We start from the raw sequence: 16,061 nt of genomic DNA on the forward strand, positions 1-16,061 counted from the left end.
GTGTGTAAGTGCCTTTCCCAGGTCCAAGATCGGTAGCACAGCGGGATTCCAACTCAGAACCTGTTAGGCTTGAGGCGAACGCCCTGACGATTACGCCAAGCGGTCACAAACCTTCGATAGTAAGAAGATACTAGTAATAAACCTCGAAATTTATTGACAACGTCATCGCGTACAGTTCCAAATTGTCCCCACCCACAAGGGACTTTGTACCGGCAAAATAATTTCCCGGTCCCAAAGAGATAGTGATATCACAGGAACCCAATTTGTAGTTTAATAATGCTATTATGAGATACGGACAGTATGGTACACCCCAATATACATATTTATTTCGGACAAACACACGTCTAGAATGTATCGTATAACTACTCGGGCAAAGCCATTTCGCTATCTTTTGCGCACGTTGATCAAAGTCATGGAGGGGGTATTTCAGAGTCAAACCGCAACGAAACGTACCGAACTCGGATGTAGCTCAAAGACGAGGTCAAGGGTCAATGATATGATAACGCCTATTTTTTTTCATAGAAAAGCAACCTTCTACGTCCACGTTATCTCTGCATAGCCACTTCTTCCATGCAGCTCGACTACTTTTTTAATTAAGTTATAACTTCATCAGTTCCTCAAGTTTCCTTCAAAATGTCACGAAATTCTTTTAGGTCAAATGATGATTAGGTCTCAATAGGCTTAGGTCATGCTAAGCCGGGATTTGGCTTCTTACGTGTGTAATTACTTAAAATGACTACAGCGGAAGAATGTTGGAGACAGTATATTAGGTTATTGATGTTTCTGTCATAATCCCAGACGTCACTCAGTTACCCAGAGGTAATAATTACCAGTGATTCGTTTGATTAGATGGTGCTGTGGGCTTTGATGAAATATGCGTCTACGGATGTCCCTGTAACTCAATTGGTAATAACAGCCGCACATTTAGTTGAGCTCTTTGGTTTTATAGTACACTGGTGCAATGGCCGAGTGGGTAGAGTGTTCACCTTGCATGCGGTAGGTCGTGAGTTCGATCCCCGGCCGAGTCATACCAAAGACTCTAAAAATGGTACATGCTACTTTCTCTGCTTAGCTATCATCATTCGGGAAAGAGTATGGAAGTTGAACACACACCACTACCAGTGGACTAGCCACCTGCTGTAGTGATTGCGTTGTGTGGCCCAAGGGCTACTGAAACGGAGATGGGCGCCGCCCTATGCGCCATCAGGCGCGGGAAGGACTTTAACTAACCTTGGTTAAAGTTAGTAAATGAGAAATTCTGGTTCAATACCAGAAATGACATGTCAGTAGGGGCCGCAAACGTGCCATGATGTTTGTATCACCCGCCGGCTCTGTTAAATGATGGCTGGAGTGTCCTTACGTATACCATATACGTATGGCGTACTTTATACCTAGCAAAAAGTAGTCGTATACAGTGACCAGTATTCTGACTTGAGCCAGAATAATACAAATGCCATATAAACGATTGTGTGAGCACAACGTAACACGGCGTCCCTATGACATACTTTTGTGATATTCTTGACTAAAACTTTTTTTGATAGTTTCAAGATATCATTAAGACTCTTGTGACAAATGCAAGTATGAATCATAGGGAAATTTAATATACCCATTGGGCATATTAGATGGATACGATACTTGATTTGTCTTTATCAAAGTGCTGAAACAAATCTACAACTAATGATTTATGTACCGACATAAGATGTCCTTAAGGGCCATCTTTGTCTATTCATCTGTTCATTCATCACTTCACGAACTTATGCTTTCTTATGGCCTATAATAAATCAAAGAGAAGCTTCATGAGCTAGGTACAATACCCCAGGTATCCACTCCAAGCCCCCCAGACATTTTCAATACTCACAATTTATGTACCAACATCATATGTTTTAAAGAACAGTCTTTTGGCTATCCACCAAAGCTTTATAGTACTGTATATTAACTTCTGGTATATGCTATGACAATATTTCAAAACATTTCAAGTTGAATGTTTATCTGATGTACAACAGTACAATGATACATTATGAGTTCCCCAACTAAAAGGGATTTGAATCACCTAATTCTTTAACTGACTTTCTGTGCGTGTGACGTCAACAGTTACCGAGACACTGTCAAAAGTCGATATCGTGCCTCGGCTTGATCGTGGGAAAATCCCAAAGAATTCAGTTCATGTCATTGACATTTTCAACAATACCTTTAATACCTACTGTAGCTTTCTTTGAATTGAAGAAATGTAAAAGCAAACAGGACACGGGCTTTAAATCTAGATGCCATGCCAAGATCCACAGTCAATTTTACTATCAAAAATTTATGAACCAATAATAAATGTAAATTCAAGCAAGCAATTTTTGGCTTTCCAAAAACCGATTCTCGTCAATTCAAAGAAATTAGATTATATAAGATATGCTAATATTAGCATAATTCTGACAAATTTTAAAAGCTTTCTTGTGAAAAATGATTCATAAAAGAATTGCTTTAACATGGTGCTCTTGGGTTTGGGTACAATCTCTACAATGTATCATATACAGCATAGTTAACTCCCTTGAGAGCTTTACGATTGGCAATTTATGTACCAACATTAACTGTATTTAAGAACGATCTTTTGAACATCAGTCAGTGTCCTCGGTTATTTCGGAGTGCACCGAAAGCCTTAAACTGCACAGACAGGATGTAATATTCCCTGATCGCGTCATATGTTTTTACTCGACAGAAGGGATTTTCTAAAGGGGTTCCTGTGGCGACTCATTTGTAATTTCCAGGAAAGGGAATCTACAAAACACTTGATATACGTTCTTTCTTTAATGTGTCTGCTGTATGTCGGAATTTGGGGTATTATGAGTTAATATTCATAGAAGAACGGTGACACAGCGTATGTGGTGACATTATTCTGTGTGCAGTAACTGCAGGTAAGGGATACCGGACCATTTGCACTTTTGCGCATGCTAAAGCATGTACTGGTTGTGTGTATAGGTACAAATAGAGCACTAATAATGGCTAGTCTGTGTGACACAATTCCACTGTCCAGGGAGGGCTGTAACTGGCCCCTCCCCGCGGGAGGGCGGCGGATGTTTGGCGGGCAGCTATAAGCGAGATTTAATCAGGCTATAATAATGGCCATTTTGGGGGGAAAACTGGATCTATCTATTAGGGCCAAAACGTCAGCTTTGAAAAAAAATACTCGTTTTATTTTTGTTCATAACTCATGACGTTGGCCCGTATCTAATTCAACGTACGAGTCGCGATGGCTAGACTAGAATATGTCTAGATAGTGTCATTAATTGCATTAGACAGTAGTTCTCTTTCTACTGCCACGTATTCAATTCCTTTCAAAATTCCTTTCACGTTTATCTCAGCCCTATTTATTTTCAAATTGAATTCACGAAAGCCTCTGATCAGAATGATATGGAAAGGATATGGGAAGTAACGTCCAGTGCGTATAGCTGGATCCCACGAGAGTTGGGAATAGAGAAGGAAACGCAATATTAGCCCTATTCTTTTTTCCAAAATTTCTTGAAATTGTTTCAAACAATACTTGGCTCTAGCATAAGCCGTTCTGGCGTTATACGACATCAAAGTTGGCGCAGGCCTCAAAAGCCCCCCCCCCCCCCCGTCTGAATAGGGTGTAAGAGCAGACTTCGTAAACTCGGCCTCTCCTCTTGAGCTTACTTTTGGTGAGTTGAGCTTGTATAGGAGTTTTCTTGTCCTATTTTAGGAAGAAGAGATGCTGTTCCAGGAAGTTCCAAACTTAGTCGACTACCCAGAAGTGGTTTCATAAACTTTCAAACAGATAATCCATTAAACTAGAAATACAACATTTTCGAGAAAATGCAGCATGTTTCTCTCACAGCATTTTGCCAGTTACCAGTTGCTACTCACGCACATTAATATACATTTAGGCTCGCTTACCCTATAGCGTTGTGTAAGAGGAAAACAAATACTTTTGATTGGGTTTTTGGACCAAGTCAACAGCAAAACCATACTATACCATTATGCTCAATCAATGTATTGTGTCCGAGAAAAATATTTGCAGCAACGTAAATATCTAACCTAAGCTCTGATTGACTATTTACGGAAGAGAAAGAAACAGAAAAAAAAAAAACAATTTGGTATTTTCCCTTCGGAAAAAAACATAAAGGTAAAGTTTTACAACTTGTTTAACTTGCGAAGTCCGGGGTTTCCTGCGAAGTCTGCAGGGGCTTGCTTTTTTATCAATCATTGGCGACACACGGCCTAGTTTCTGAGCACAGAACTAATTATGTATCGATTTTCGTCCCTGGATGAATTAGCTTTTTTTTCTCTGATTGTTATTTTGTCATCTGGCTCATATCAAGGCAGATTAATTAGACAAAGATCGTCCAAAAGTTACCCAAGCATTAAAAGTCTACATGGATACCTCATCTGGATATTTCGTGAAATCATATTCATAAATGTAACCTGCTTTTTTATGCACAGACTAGACATGTGTACATTTACAAACGATATCCTGATAACCTTCCTCATGGCAATACTAAGTGGTTCTATTGAAGTTGTGAAAATCTTTATCTTTTATATTGCTGTTCGACATGTTGCATGCTTTAAACCTTGTTTATATGGCAACACTTTACGTTTGGGACAGCACTGTTAGCAGCGACACCTAGCTGCAGTGCGAAATATAGCCAGTTAGTATGGCTCTGAGGGAGGGGCCCGGGGAAAAACGGGCACCGAGACGCGTACGGTGGCCATAATTTTGCGGTAATTTTCGAACGTGATAAAATTCTTTACGGATCATGATTAATATTTTACAGGTGCATTGTAAGATAAGGTTAACTCTCAAGGACGAAATTCGAGGGTAGTGAAATAGGAAAAGATGTTAATCATGATCTTTGCTCATAGCCCTACAGCTTTCGGTCGTAAAATACATTTAAATGGGGTTAACGATTTAGATTCTCATGTGTACTCAAGTTTCAGAAGTAATGCGTTCCACGTTAGGCGATAAAAAGTGATAAAACAAGCATCCTCTGTGAAAAGTAGTTAATTTTAAGATCGGTGTGAATCTTTAAAATGTAGAGTCATTCTTACAGATATCAGAAACTTAAATGTCCTCTACTGCATCATAAAAATAGCTGAAGAAAACTGAGCGATTCATTCTATTCAACCGTATTGATCAATCTTTTAGGGATGGATAAAATTTTCAACATGATTTTGCCGACTCAAATGGACGTTTAATGCTAAATCGTACAAACGTTTTACTTTGGCAACACCGATTCTATTTGTTGTTTCTCGGATTTTCCGACCCTATTTTTTCCGATTTGAAAAAAAAAAAAAAAAATTTCAAATTGATGGCACCTCGTGTTGACTAAACTTCACTTCCTCTCCTTTCTCAAATCAACTATGGGCCTAAAATTTCAGTACCTGTATGTGCCTATTTTGGACCATACGGTTATAATTTTTCTTCAAATTTTGGACTATGCTTTACCAGGGACCCCCAAAATGTTGAAGGTTTAGGTTTTCCTGTCCGATCTCTCCCACCCCGACCTTTTGAATTTTTCTTGACCGAACGACCCAATTTTTTTCTGAAAAAATCCGAGAAACAACTAATAACATTGGTGTGGCCTAAATTATTTCATGTAACACGTTATACAATCTTGGGGTCAATAACTTTTACGTTAACCAAACTGCAATGAAGCAATCGTATTCCTATCCTCTGAGACGTTTACCTTTTTTGACGCATGGCGAATTGGGAAAGTTTTCCAGACGTATGTCATCAATCTTACTGACCTTGCGGTCTTTACCACTATGTCTTCAAAACATTCCCAACCGGTGCTGACTGGCCTATCACCATAGAAACAGCCATCATGGGCTTAAATCCATTACTTTTATGTAGCACACTGCCTCTAGTGGTCTCACCTCTCTTAAAAACGCCCGCCTTTCTGGAAACTTTGATGAACTGTCGCTGTCGGGCAGTATTTTGGTGATGTGGGATTTTTCACGCCCTTTGGGTTCTTAAAAGGTACCAATTACGTTCGTGAATGAGTAGGCCGAACTTCCCCAGACGTGATGATACATCATGTATGTCCCTTGAGATTCAACAGTAGGGAACGAATTTTGCTCATAAAGAGACCAGCATAATCCTAACCTCAGGTTACTGATATGCAATATTAGGCATGCCACATTGTTACCGTAAAGCATTCGCCGGCACAGAAGGTCGAGGACTTTCAGGAAATATCGTTTGGTTGACCTTTTATTTTAAATCCACCTTTTAACGTCTCTTTGCATTTCTTTATATAAACAAAAGCATAAATATTATTGTAACGAAATATACCCACCAGGCCCAATACATTTTACGATACATATAGAATACAACACGGTGTATTCCGTATCGCCCAAGGTATCAGCCCGACCCGCGGGAGGGCTGAGACCGTACTCGATGGCGCCGTACTCGGCCCACTCGAAACAGTTCGATTTATTCGAATGGAGCCCGTGTGATAAGCCCGGGCCGTACGGAAATATCATACAAGTAATCACTAATATAGTCTCACAACATTCTTAAAAGGTTGTGTTTCCCGCGATAACATTGAAGAGTACTAATTCGTTCCATGCGTAAACGTAACATTTAGCCTTCCTTGATAAAAATAAATATCACCTTTCATGCCAACTGACGTCATCGCACGTTAGCGTAAATAAGAAATTGGCGTATGATTTCATACCATAATACCCTTGACCAAATATAATCTTGTCATATCTTATGTTTAGTCATGCCTGTCAAAAACTGAAATGTTTGCTTCACTTCGAATGTGGTTCGTTTGAAAAGGTTATGCAGTATGCTTACAGGAATGTTCGATCGTTCGTTCAGGTTTTTTTTTTGTAGTGCCTAAATTTACAGGGCTAGAAATTCTTTTTTTGTGCATACATGCACAGGTGCAGGTAACATTGAAAATCAGGCAGATTTACCTGCACTACTCTGAATTTAGAAAGTATGGATCGTACTAGAAATGTTCAGGAACTATTGCTATTTTTTTTCGTTTATAGGCGGAATCGTGCAGATAGTAACAATCCACATACACCTACATCCTAGGACATTTATGTATAAAACCAGTGCATGGACCAGTTGAAGTTAGGTGCAGGTAGACACCAGAAATACCTGCACAGCTCCAACTTAACTGCACTAACCTACATATGCAGGTGGTATTTCGAGCCCAGAATGTATATGGGCAGCAGGTATCAGTAGCAAGCTATAAATTTACAGCTACGGGCTGCAAGCCCTTCAACGTTCTCATCCGGACCGCAAGACACGCATTTTATGTCCTTACCGAAAAACGTGCATTCTCGATCGATATGCTCTACTCGGTATGGAACCAGGATCTCCCAGTTACCAACTAATTGAAACCGATAGCGGAACTGTGAGGCTGTTACTGTATACAGACATCCATACTGCGCTTATTTTTGTAGAAAAATAAAATTTTCAAGAAGGTATTATTTTCATTCCAGACTTCCTTGCGCATAAAATCATTACCTTACAACATCGATAAAGAAAACAAAATTAACTGTGCAACATCTTAAACTACAACGATAAAAGACAAATACTAGTATATAACTGACAAATAATGGCTGCATAATCAGGTAAAAGACATTTCGCTATCATTCTAGCCTCCATAGCAGGCTCTTTGGGGCCTTTTCATGGCTCATAATACACTTATGCTGGCCATTTCTTTTTGTACTGGATCGTTGATTGCCGATTACGGGGCCAATAATCAGCGACGGTCGGCAAGCAGCGATTCAGTGCAAAAAGAAATGGCCAGCAAAAGTGTATTATGAGCCGAAAAAGGCCATGAGAGCCTGCTATGGACGTCATTTGCTACTATCATTCGTCATTTGTATGATTGACATAATCATTGTTAAAAATGACGGTGTCTCGGTTTTGGTTTTTCCAAATCGAACAATTATACCCGCTATCTGCGGAAGACATCTTTAATACTATTGCAGCAGCTTTCAGGCTACCGCATATCAGTCGCCGAAACTGCTAATGAAGCTTGGGAAGGCGCCATTTAATAGATCCTTTCATTAAAACGTAGGGTCCATCAGACTAGGAAGGCTCGCAAATCACAGCAGCCTAGCTGTTGGTTGATCCTGTATTACACGTCCTTGATTGCGACCAGACATACAATAGGGGCCGGATAATCACGACCCGGACAATTTAAATGCATCAGGTGACCGCAAGCAGGTAATCCAGTGAGTATAGTAATAAGGCTACAGCAAATAAATTGTCTGCATGACACCACCTCTTGTAAAATTGACTCTAATACTAGAACCAAAAAAAAAAGACTTTTGTGTCATTCCTGGGAGGTGGGGTGTTTTGGTGGGGGGTGTTGCTGCAACCCGCCCCCCCCCCCCCAGCCCTGTCTGCCCGTCTGGATATAGGGTTAAAACAAGAAGACTGGATGAAAATAGGGCTATAAATGTTGTAGTAAGAACTAGAGCAGCAAAACCGCAACCACAAGCCTTCTTTATTTCTGTATTCACTTAAGGCTATGGCAGTGGTGTTTTACGTCTACAACTACAATGGTAGTTGCATTACAAATGTCATTTCAAGAACTAGGCTGTACCAGACTTGTGTCATTTCTGCAATTATACTCAAGGCTACCTCTCTAGTGTCAACTCTTCAGGTACACCCAATGCTACCTCACTAGTGTTGCTTCTACAACTTCACTCCATGCTATTTTCACTAGTGTCACATTTTCTACGACACTAAATGCTACCTCATTTGGGTCACTTCTACAACTACATTTCATTGTTATCTCACTAGTGTCAGATGTACAACTAAAACCATGGCTACCAACTAGTGTCACCTCTCGGATGCACTCAAGGCTACCTCAACAGCGTCACTCATTGGTGTCGCTTCTGTAGCTACAGTCAAGCAAACTACACGACATATTTCCTAATTTGGATATTTTCTTGTCCCGTGTACCATCACTGGAGGGTGCGAAAGAAGATGTTGTGTTTGTTTTGAAATCAGGTCAAAGTTAATGTGAGCGCAGACGCCATCCATATAATTCCCTTCTCCTTGCCTAACCATTTTCACAGAAGAGATAGGGCAACATAACCATTACGTATTCACCACACGAACCACCCGTCTATATACATCATCGTCATACACGCCTTGGACAGTTGAAAACATCCAGACTACATAACGCGCATTGGGTCCAACAGGAATCTGCTTAAAGTGTTCTTCGTGCATTGGACGCGTTTGTGTCAATGAGCTTCTTATTAATACAATTTTTTGGTCTCAGGATTCTAACAGAAGAGCTGGATTGAGAGAATGAGGATGACGCTGGCGTGGAGCGTGCTTTTTCTCGTAGTACTTCACGTACAGCTGATGGCATGCTCTCTCGGTGAGTACAAGTCCATTTTAACATTCTATCGTGGTGTGTCTGGCTAGGTTTACGTGAACTAGAATTATGTAACAATGACACTATTACAGCTTATTTCTTGATAGTTATTTTGAACGTATCTGAGTTAAACTAACAGTGTCTAAATACATTACGACATAAAACCCTATTGTAACTGTTGTAATAGAAATGGTTAACCCTTGTTTTATGCTATTGAACATATAAACTACTGTAGCAGGTCAAGCTTCAAACATGATGTTAACTATGTATAGTTAAATTGACGAAAAGGGACAAACAACCCGTAGCTATCTGTATATTTTTTAGTTGATAGAATTTCCATATCATCTTGTAGACAGAACAGAACGACATCTATGGTTTCATTCAATAATAACTCTTAAAAGCAGTTTATTATTCCATGAACAACATTCCTCGACATTCATGAACGACAATCATCTAAATGGCAATAACGTTGCAGTTAGGAAGTTGCCAACGGAAATGCGTCGTTTAGATTCTGACATATTCGCCCTGTAAATATGAGTGTCATGAGAAATGACGTAATAGTCGAACCTGCCTTTTGAAGAAGAAAGAGTGGGTCGTCTCCGAAGGGTTGCCGTGTCGCAATCAGCGGGATATGCGGAAGCCGTCACTTGCAATGGGGCGCTTTATGATGATGCATTGCTGGTAGAACACCATGAAGATGTTTCTAAGACGTTGTCTCATGTGTAACATGGTTTCATAATGATATGAGGACTTCAAACAGCTTTCTTAAGATGTTCAGCGTCTTGAAATGCTATCATCTATAAACCTTTACTATTGTGCTATCATAAACGGTGGTAAGTACACTGTAAGGGGCTATAGATAATTCTGTTTTCAATCATGGCAATGGAATACAGATGCATAGTATTTGTGATGGAAAACATTTTACAATTATACTGACTGGTTCAAAGATATACATGTAGGATACTTGTACAATCTAACGTTTCCAGCTTTTGGCTGTCGGTGGCCTATATATGCAATAGTGCATAACGACCGCTTAAGATTTTGATTCATTTTATTCAAATTCATGCATTGGGGTGTACTATCTTAGTGTACTATTCGTGAAGTGGAAATTATATCAAGATTATTACAATTTTAATAATACAATAATAAAAAAAATAATGAAGATACTTTTTCGAAATCACGGTGCTCAATCAATATTGTAAATAATCTAATGTGGAAAGCGTAATAGATACGTTATTTCCAATAAACATATTTTTATCCAAACATGTCTTTCATGCCTGTCAGCCAGTTTTATGTCACCATATCTATATTCTATGATATTGCAACAAAACCATTTTAGATTAACTTGACACCACAGTAGGACTAACATATACTGTAAATGCATTAAAGTTGGCGGGGATTTAATTTCGCGGTAGCGGGGAAAATGACTTTTCGAGGTGGATTTAAGTTCGCGGTAACACCATCGACTGCAGTCTAATACCTAAAGTTTATAGATTTAAGTTCGCGGTGAAGTGGTCGCCGCGAAAACCGCGAATATTAATCCACCGCGAACATTTCTGCATTTACAGTATTACCTTTCCGCATAACATATCTAACATATCTAACCGCAACACAGCATATCATATTGCCAATTTAAAACCAATTAACTATATCTAAGACAACTATCAAATAGTGGATTTCACACTGTTTCTACATTTTATCTCTTTTATCTTTACTTTATGTATTGTCGAATATCGTATGTTGTAGTTTGTTGTTGCAGGTATTGTGAGAAATGTTTCCCCTTATCTTATTTTCTATTATTGAATGTAAGTTGTTTGATTGGAAGCAGCTAACAGAATAACTAAAAACAGCATGTGATTTATTCATTTTTTTTTCTGTCATCTTTACCCAGAGTTTTCTAACTCAGTGCTATTGCACTGCTTTGCAGTAGGACCCTGCATTCATGAATTGAAATGAAAACATACACATGCAGACATAATTGACATAATTTGACTAGATAACAAACAGAACATTTATCAAATGTCATAAGGAAGATATATTATAGATCGCATCTGGTTTTCAAAGCACATAATACAGCAAGACTTTGTCTTTTTGTAACGTTGACGTTTTGACAGGTTTCTTTGTTTCGAAACTACTATAGCCATTGTCGTGCTGCTATGATTATAATGCCAAAGATTATTTGCAAGTTCATACCTGAAGGCTAATTGCAAGTACATAGTAGAAAAATAACAAACATACATTTGACAATAAGCATAATGGTGAAATGAGGATACTCGAATACTAGTGTTGGCTTGTTCTAAATACGTTCGGTTTGACTTCTTTTCTGGAAGCATGGTGGAACCGTGTAGCGCAGTGGCAGTTTCTTCGGCCCGTGACCGAGAGGTTGCGGGTTCGAATCCGCCTGCTGTGTTACCGATCTTGTGCCCTTGGGAAAGGCACTTTACACGACTTAAACTATACTCAGGGTGAGTACCTAGAGTACCCAGTTTCGGCTCGGGCCGTCCTTCGGATAGGACGTTAAATGGGAGTCCCGTGTTTGGGGAGAGCAACACCCCAAGCACGTTAAAGAACCCGCCACATGTGCGAACATCCACCCGAGCGGATCAAACCATTCCGGCCAGAAATAGGGGTAGGGAATCTCCCGAGCAGCCCTCGTAACCTTCGCCTATTGGGTCAGTTAGTCCTCACTCATAGTGAGCAATTGGGCTGGTCTCAATCATGATGTGTCTGACCTGGGGTGAAGAGTTGCTGTTACAGTTCCAAGTATGTAACCCGTAACCTTGAGTGGCCTTCAGGCCTTGTTACGTGGTGACCATTGAGTAAAAAAAAAAGCAGAATGAGACGAAAAGCCCCGCTTTCACAGCGAGTTGTGGGTCCTGTCCATCTGGGAATGTGAAGAAGATGGATGACATCTGCGCGCGCATCAATTTTAGTCCATTTCCAACCGTAAACGTTTTTGACTAGACTGATAATCGCACAAAGCTACAGCAAAATGAATTAATACACTATATGTTGTTAGTAGCAAACAAAATCCAAGAACGGATACAATGTTGTAAAATGCCGAAGTGAATTTCAATGTCAACCAAGATGTTAAAGAACAAAAAAAAAAGAACAAAAGAACATGTCGTTAAGTGCTGTGTAAAATCTTTTTTCACCATTTCTAACCAAACAAAATACTTTTTACGCTCACATCAGTTTGGGTCATAATATGTCAATATAATATGTAAAATAAACAATGCCAAAACATTGAAATTGCTTTAAATTGCTTTCTTTAAATACAGTGTTAACGATCAGATACTCAACTTTAGAGTGATTAATGTGGCTACGCTCGGTTGGCTAATGTAGGTACTCCTGTCCCCATTATAAATGGACTCCCACGAAAAAAATTACACTAAGCCATTAACTACTTAAAAGCTTGTGTTCCCATGATTTTTCGTATTTTCTTTGAACCAGGGAATAGGTAATCTCTTTAATGCACTTTAAAACATATTTAGCCCAGATTTGATCCTTTATGCGTAAAGATAAAAGGGTCGACCTAATGCTATGGGATTTGGAGATTTAAGGAACGTGGTATAGCTGGCCTCCTTTTAATGATAGGTCAGTTTAATGCGCTTATATGGATGACATCCCCTTGGAACGACCGTAAGACGAAAAATGTTTGGCAAAAATAGTTGCGTTTTTAGTAAAATTTCGGTGGTTAGAAATATTTTTTAAAAATGACACACGGAGTATGTGGCTTGATGAACAATAGATTATTCTTTTTTAATATTTCGCATTTTCTTTTGACATTGGAAATGACTTGAGCATGAGAGAACATGGTATTTCTCTATTTTATCATGTTGACGTTTACAGTAGAAATACATCGAAAATTAAGTTTGTTTGGATGCCAATAATGAAATAAAATCAACCTACGTTCAAAATGATATAATTTGCGGCCACACGTAACATTGGCTCAATACTACAAAATATATACTTGGCCGAACATGTTATTACCCATATTAAGTTTAGTAATGTGATGCATTTTTTCCCCGAGACGTTTCCAAGAAATCCGCAGCATTTATGAAATATGGAACTATAGATTTTGTCCCAAGTGACGTGTGCAGCAAACCTGGTTGGCATGTATTGGTCACAACTGAAAAAAAGTGGGCCCCGTCGGGGATTTCATGGGTTGTGCTTTGGCACTTTCTGACGTGACCCCTAAGTGGCCCCGCGGGACACTCTGTAGCTACTGGGCTATATTTTGGCCCTGTCGGGCCCCAAACGCTTTAACTCGAAGGAGTTAAAATCAGCCCAGGACCCGGCAAAGAGTAGACGCTGTGACCTACCTCCGCGGTTTCCGGCAGTCCATCGGGACAAATCTGTTGCTTCGGAGCCCGGCCGGGGCTTCAGCCCCGACGGGGACCGGTAAAATAGTGACATAAGCCTAAATCATATATATGTCTGCGTTGCATGTACAAAATCGTTAAACTGGCTTTCCTGATTCAATTTTCGTCTAAATGTCTAGTAGAGGTCTGAGACGTCGTTAGTCGCAGATGAGATCAGACAAATTAAGCCTAAGGTCTGAAGCTCTTGCCAATATCTAAACCCTGGATCAACGTAAATTAGATAGAGATTGCTTTTTGATACCTCGAGGCCAATGATAGGATTGGTTATGGAAAACCCTGGCTTGTATTCGAAAAGATAAGTGGCGGAAATTATTGTAAATCATGTGTATGAATCGTTTTTGGTATTCTAAGTATTATTGGTCTCTGCGTCCTCACTTAACCTGGGTTACACAACTTTTAAGCTGTTTGGGCTTATTGGGCCACCTCCGAGAGAGTTTATTACCTTTAAGTCGAAAGGACTTTCTCTTCCCTAAAGCCACTAATCCTTAACCACTATTCTTAGAGCCGATTCGTAATCACTGTGAACATCAGCCCAAAACGAGTCAGAATTTTTGCTACTATGAAAAACAGTCGCTACATCACCTATCACCATGGTTACATAAAGTTTTAAGCCCGAATATAATTGGTCAATTTTAGTTTGCTCTAGGTGTTTGCCACAATGCTTCTAATGGCCAACCTAATTTGTAAACCTAGTCTTCCATATAGCTTTAGCCTTTTGCAATAATTTATTCTTGTCACTTATCTGATTTAGTCGCTGGACGGATATATTATGGTATCACTGTAGTGTCATAGACACAATTTTCTTACACATGGTGCTATCGAGGGTAACTTCTTAAAATTTCTTTTAAAATTTGTTCATCTTTTTTCTCACCTGCAGACGTTTCGATGTCTGTCGATATACTTTAATATCTTGCACTTTTTTTACTTTTTTTTATTTTATCACAATTACTCATCAAACAAAAAAGTGGACGACTCAGGTTCTATAACCACACCACAGCATAAAAACGTAACAAAGTTAGCAAACATTTGAATGCTAACAAATAAAAAACTGTTCATTTATCTGAGCAGCTACAGTATAGTACGTGTCAAACCACCCAAAATACATGGAGAACAAGAGATAGCCACAACGTTCCGTTACAAAGTAAAGTTCCAAGTAAAGTTATTATAAGTTGCCCAGCAATATAGCCGAGAATCCAAGAAAGCATATTTAGCAAAATAAATTTATTTTGCATTTTGTAACATAATGGCATAATAGGAAGTAGATTCTCCATTCATTTCTTTGAATTTTAAGCCGGATCAACGCAATAGAATAATTATTGTAGACCAATATATTTGCACACATCATGTGAATATAATGTCGTTCTTTCAGTATAATTTAATTTTTTCAGAAAATAAGCCTATTTCGCAGCTTGCGTTTAATTTTAACAAACGCCAGAAATACGACAGAATAATGCAAATATTCTGTAAAGCGGCTGTACAATTCTTCCATTTACGTTCACGAGAATTTTATTCAATTTCGGAGCCAAAATATTTGGCCTTTAGAATTTTGACTATAATTAAAAAAATGAGCACAGACAGTGCGGAAATTGTCCATAGGCCCCTTATGTAACAGTGTTTGATAAATGGATAATGTTTATCTAAATGCGTTGTGGTGAGTTGCTTTCACCGATAACGGCCATGTTAATCCTCCTACAGCTTACCGTCCATGGGTGCTCTCGTCGATAACAAAGGAAACTCCGGCAAAATTTACAACTTACCTTAAAATCCTGTTGAGAAGATGTGTATATAACCTTCTAGGATTCAGCGAAATGACATTGATAAATTGCAACGAAAAGCATTTGGAACGGAGGTTTATGCTCGCAGTGTAAGGGCAGGTATTAGATTTAGTACTGTGACCCTTAGTATAGTTTAGGATCGATTTTAGAGCCATAGTGGCTCCAAAGAAACAGGACTGTCCGTCAATGGTCACAGGTGTCGTCTGAGATTACCACATGAATATAAATTCCAGATATGTCCATAGATAAAAAGGCAATATTTTCTTTAAGCTTGTAATTCATTGCAATATACAAAAAGAAGGAAAGAGCTATTTTTTGTTTTCTTGCATAATTTCACTATGACGGAGAACCACATTGACCACAATATGTTACTTCTGTAGGAAAAAGAAACCGGAGTATTTCTGCAAGCTTGGAATTCACTGCAATGTACAAAGAGAAGAACTATATCTAATTTCTTTCATAATTTCATTAGGTCGGAGAATCACATTGATAACGATATGTTCTTTACTCACAACCAACACGTTGAGCTTACCTTTTGCGAA

General features: G+C 39.0%; 1 protein-coding gene across 1 annotated transcript in view; it reads left to right on the forward strand.

The window, feature by feature from the left end:
- The window catches only part of LOC118407210 (neuronal acetylcholine receptor subunit alpha-10-like), a 35,866-nt gene that overhangs the window by 5,064 nt on the left and 14,741 nt on the right, over positions 1 to 16,061 (forward strand). Inside the window, exon 2 of the mRNA XM_035807641.1 lies at positions 9,261 to 9,362. Coding sequence (XP_035663534.1) covers positions 9,290 to 9,362 — 73 coding nt within the window. The 5' untranslated portion in view covers positions 9,261 to 9,289. The remainder of the gene's footprint in view (positions 1 to 9,260; positions 9,363 to 16,061) is intronic.

Source organism: Branchiostoma floridae, chromosome 19 (assembly GCF_000003815.2).
Source record: "Branchiostoma floridae strain S238N-H82 chromosome 19, Bfl_VNyyK, whole genome shotgun sequence".
Taxonomy (NCBI): Eukaryota; Metazoa; Chordata; class Leptocardii; order Amphioxiformes; family Branchiostomatidae; genus Branchiostoma; species Branchiostoma floridae.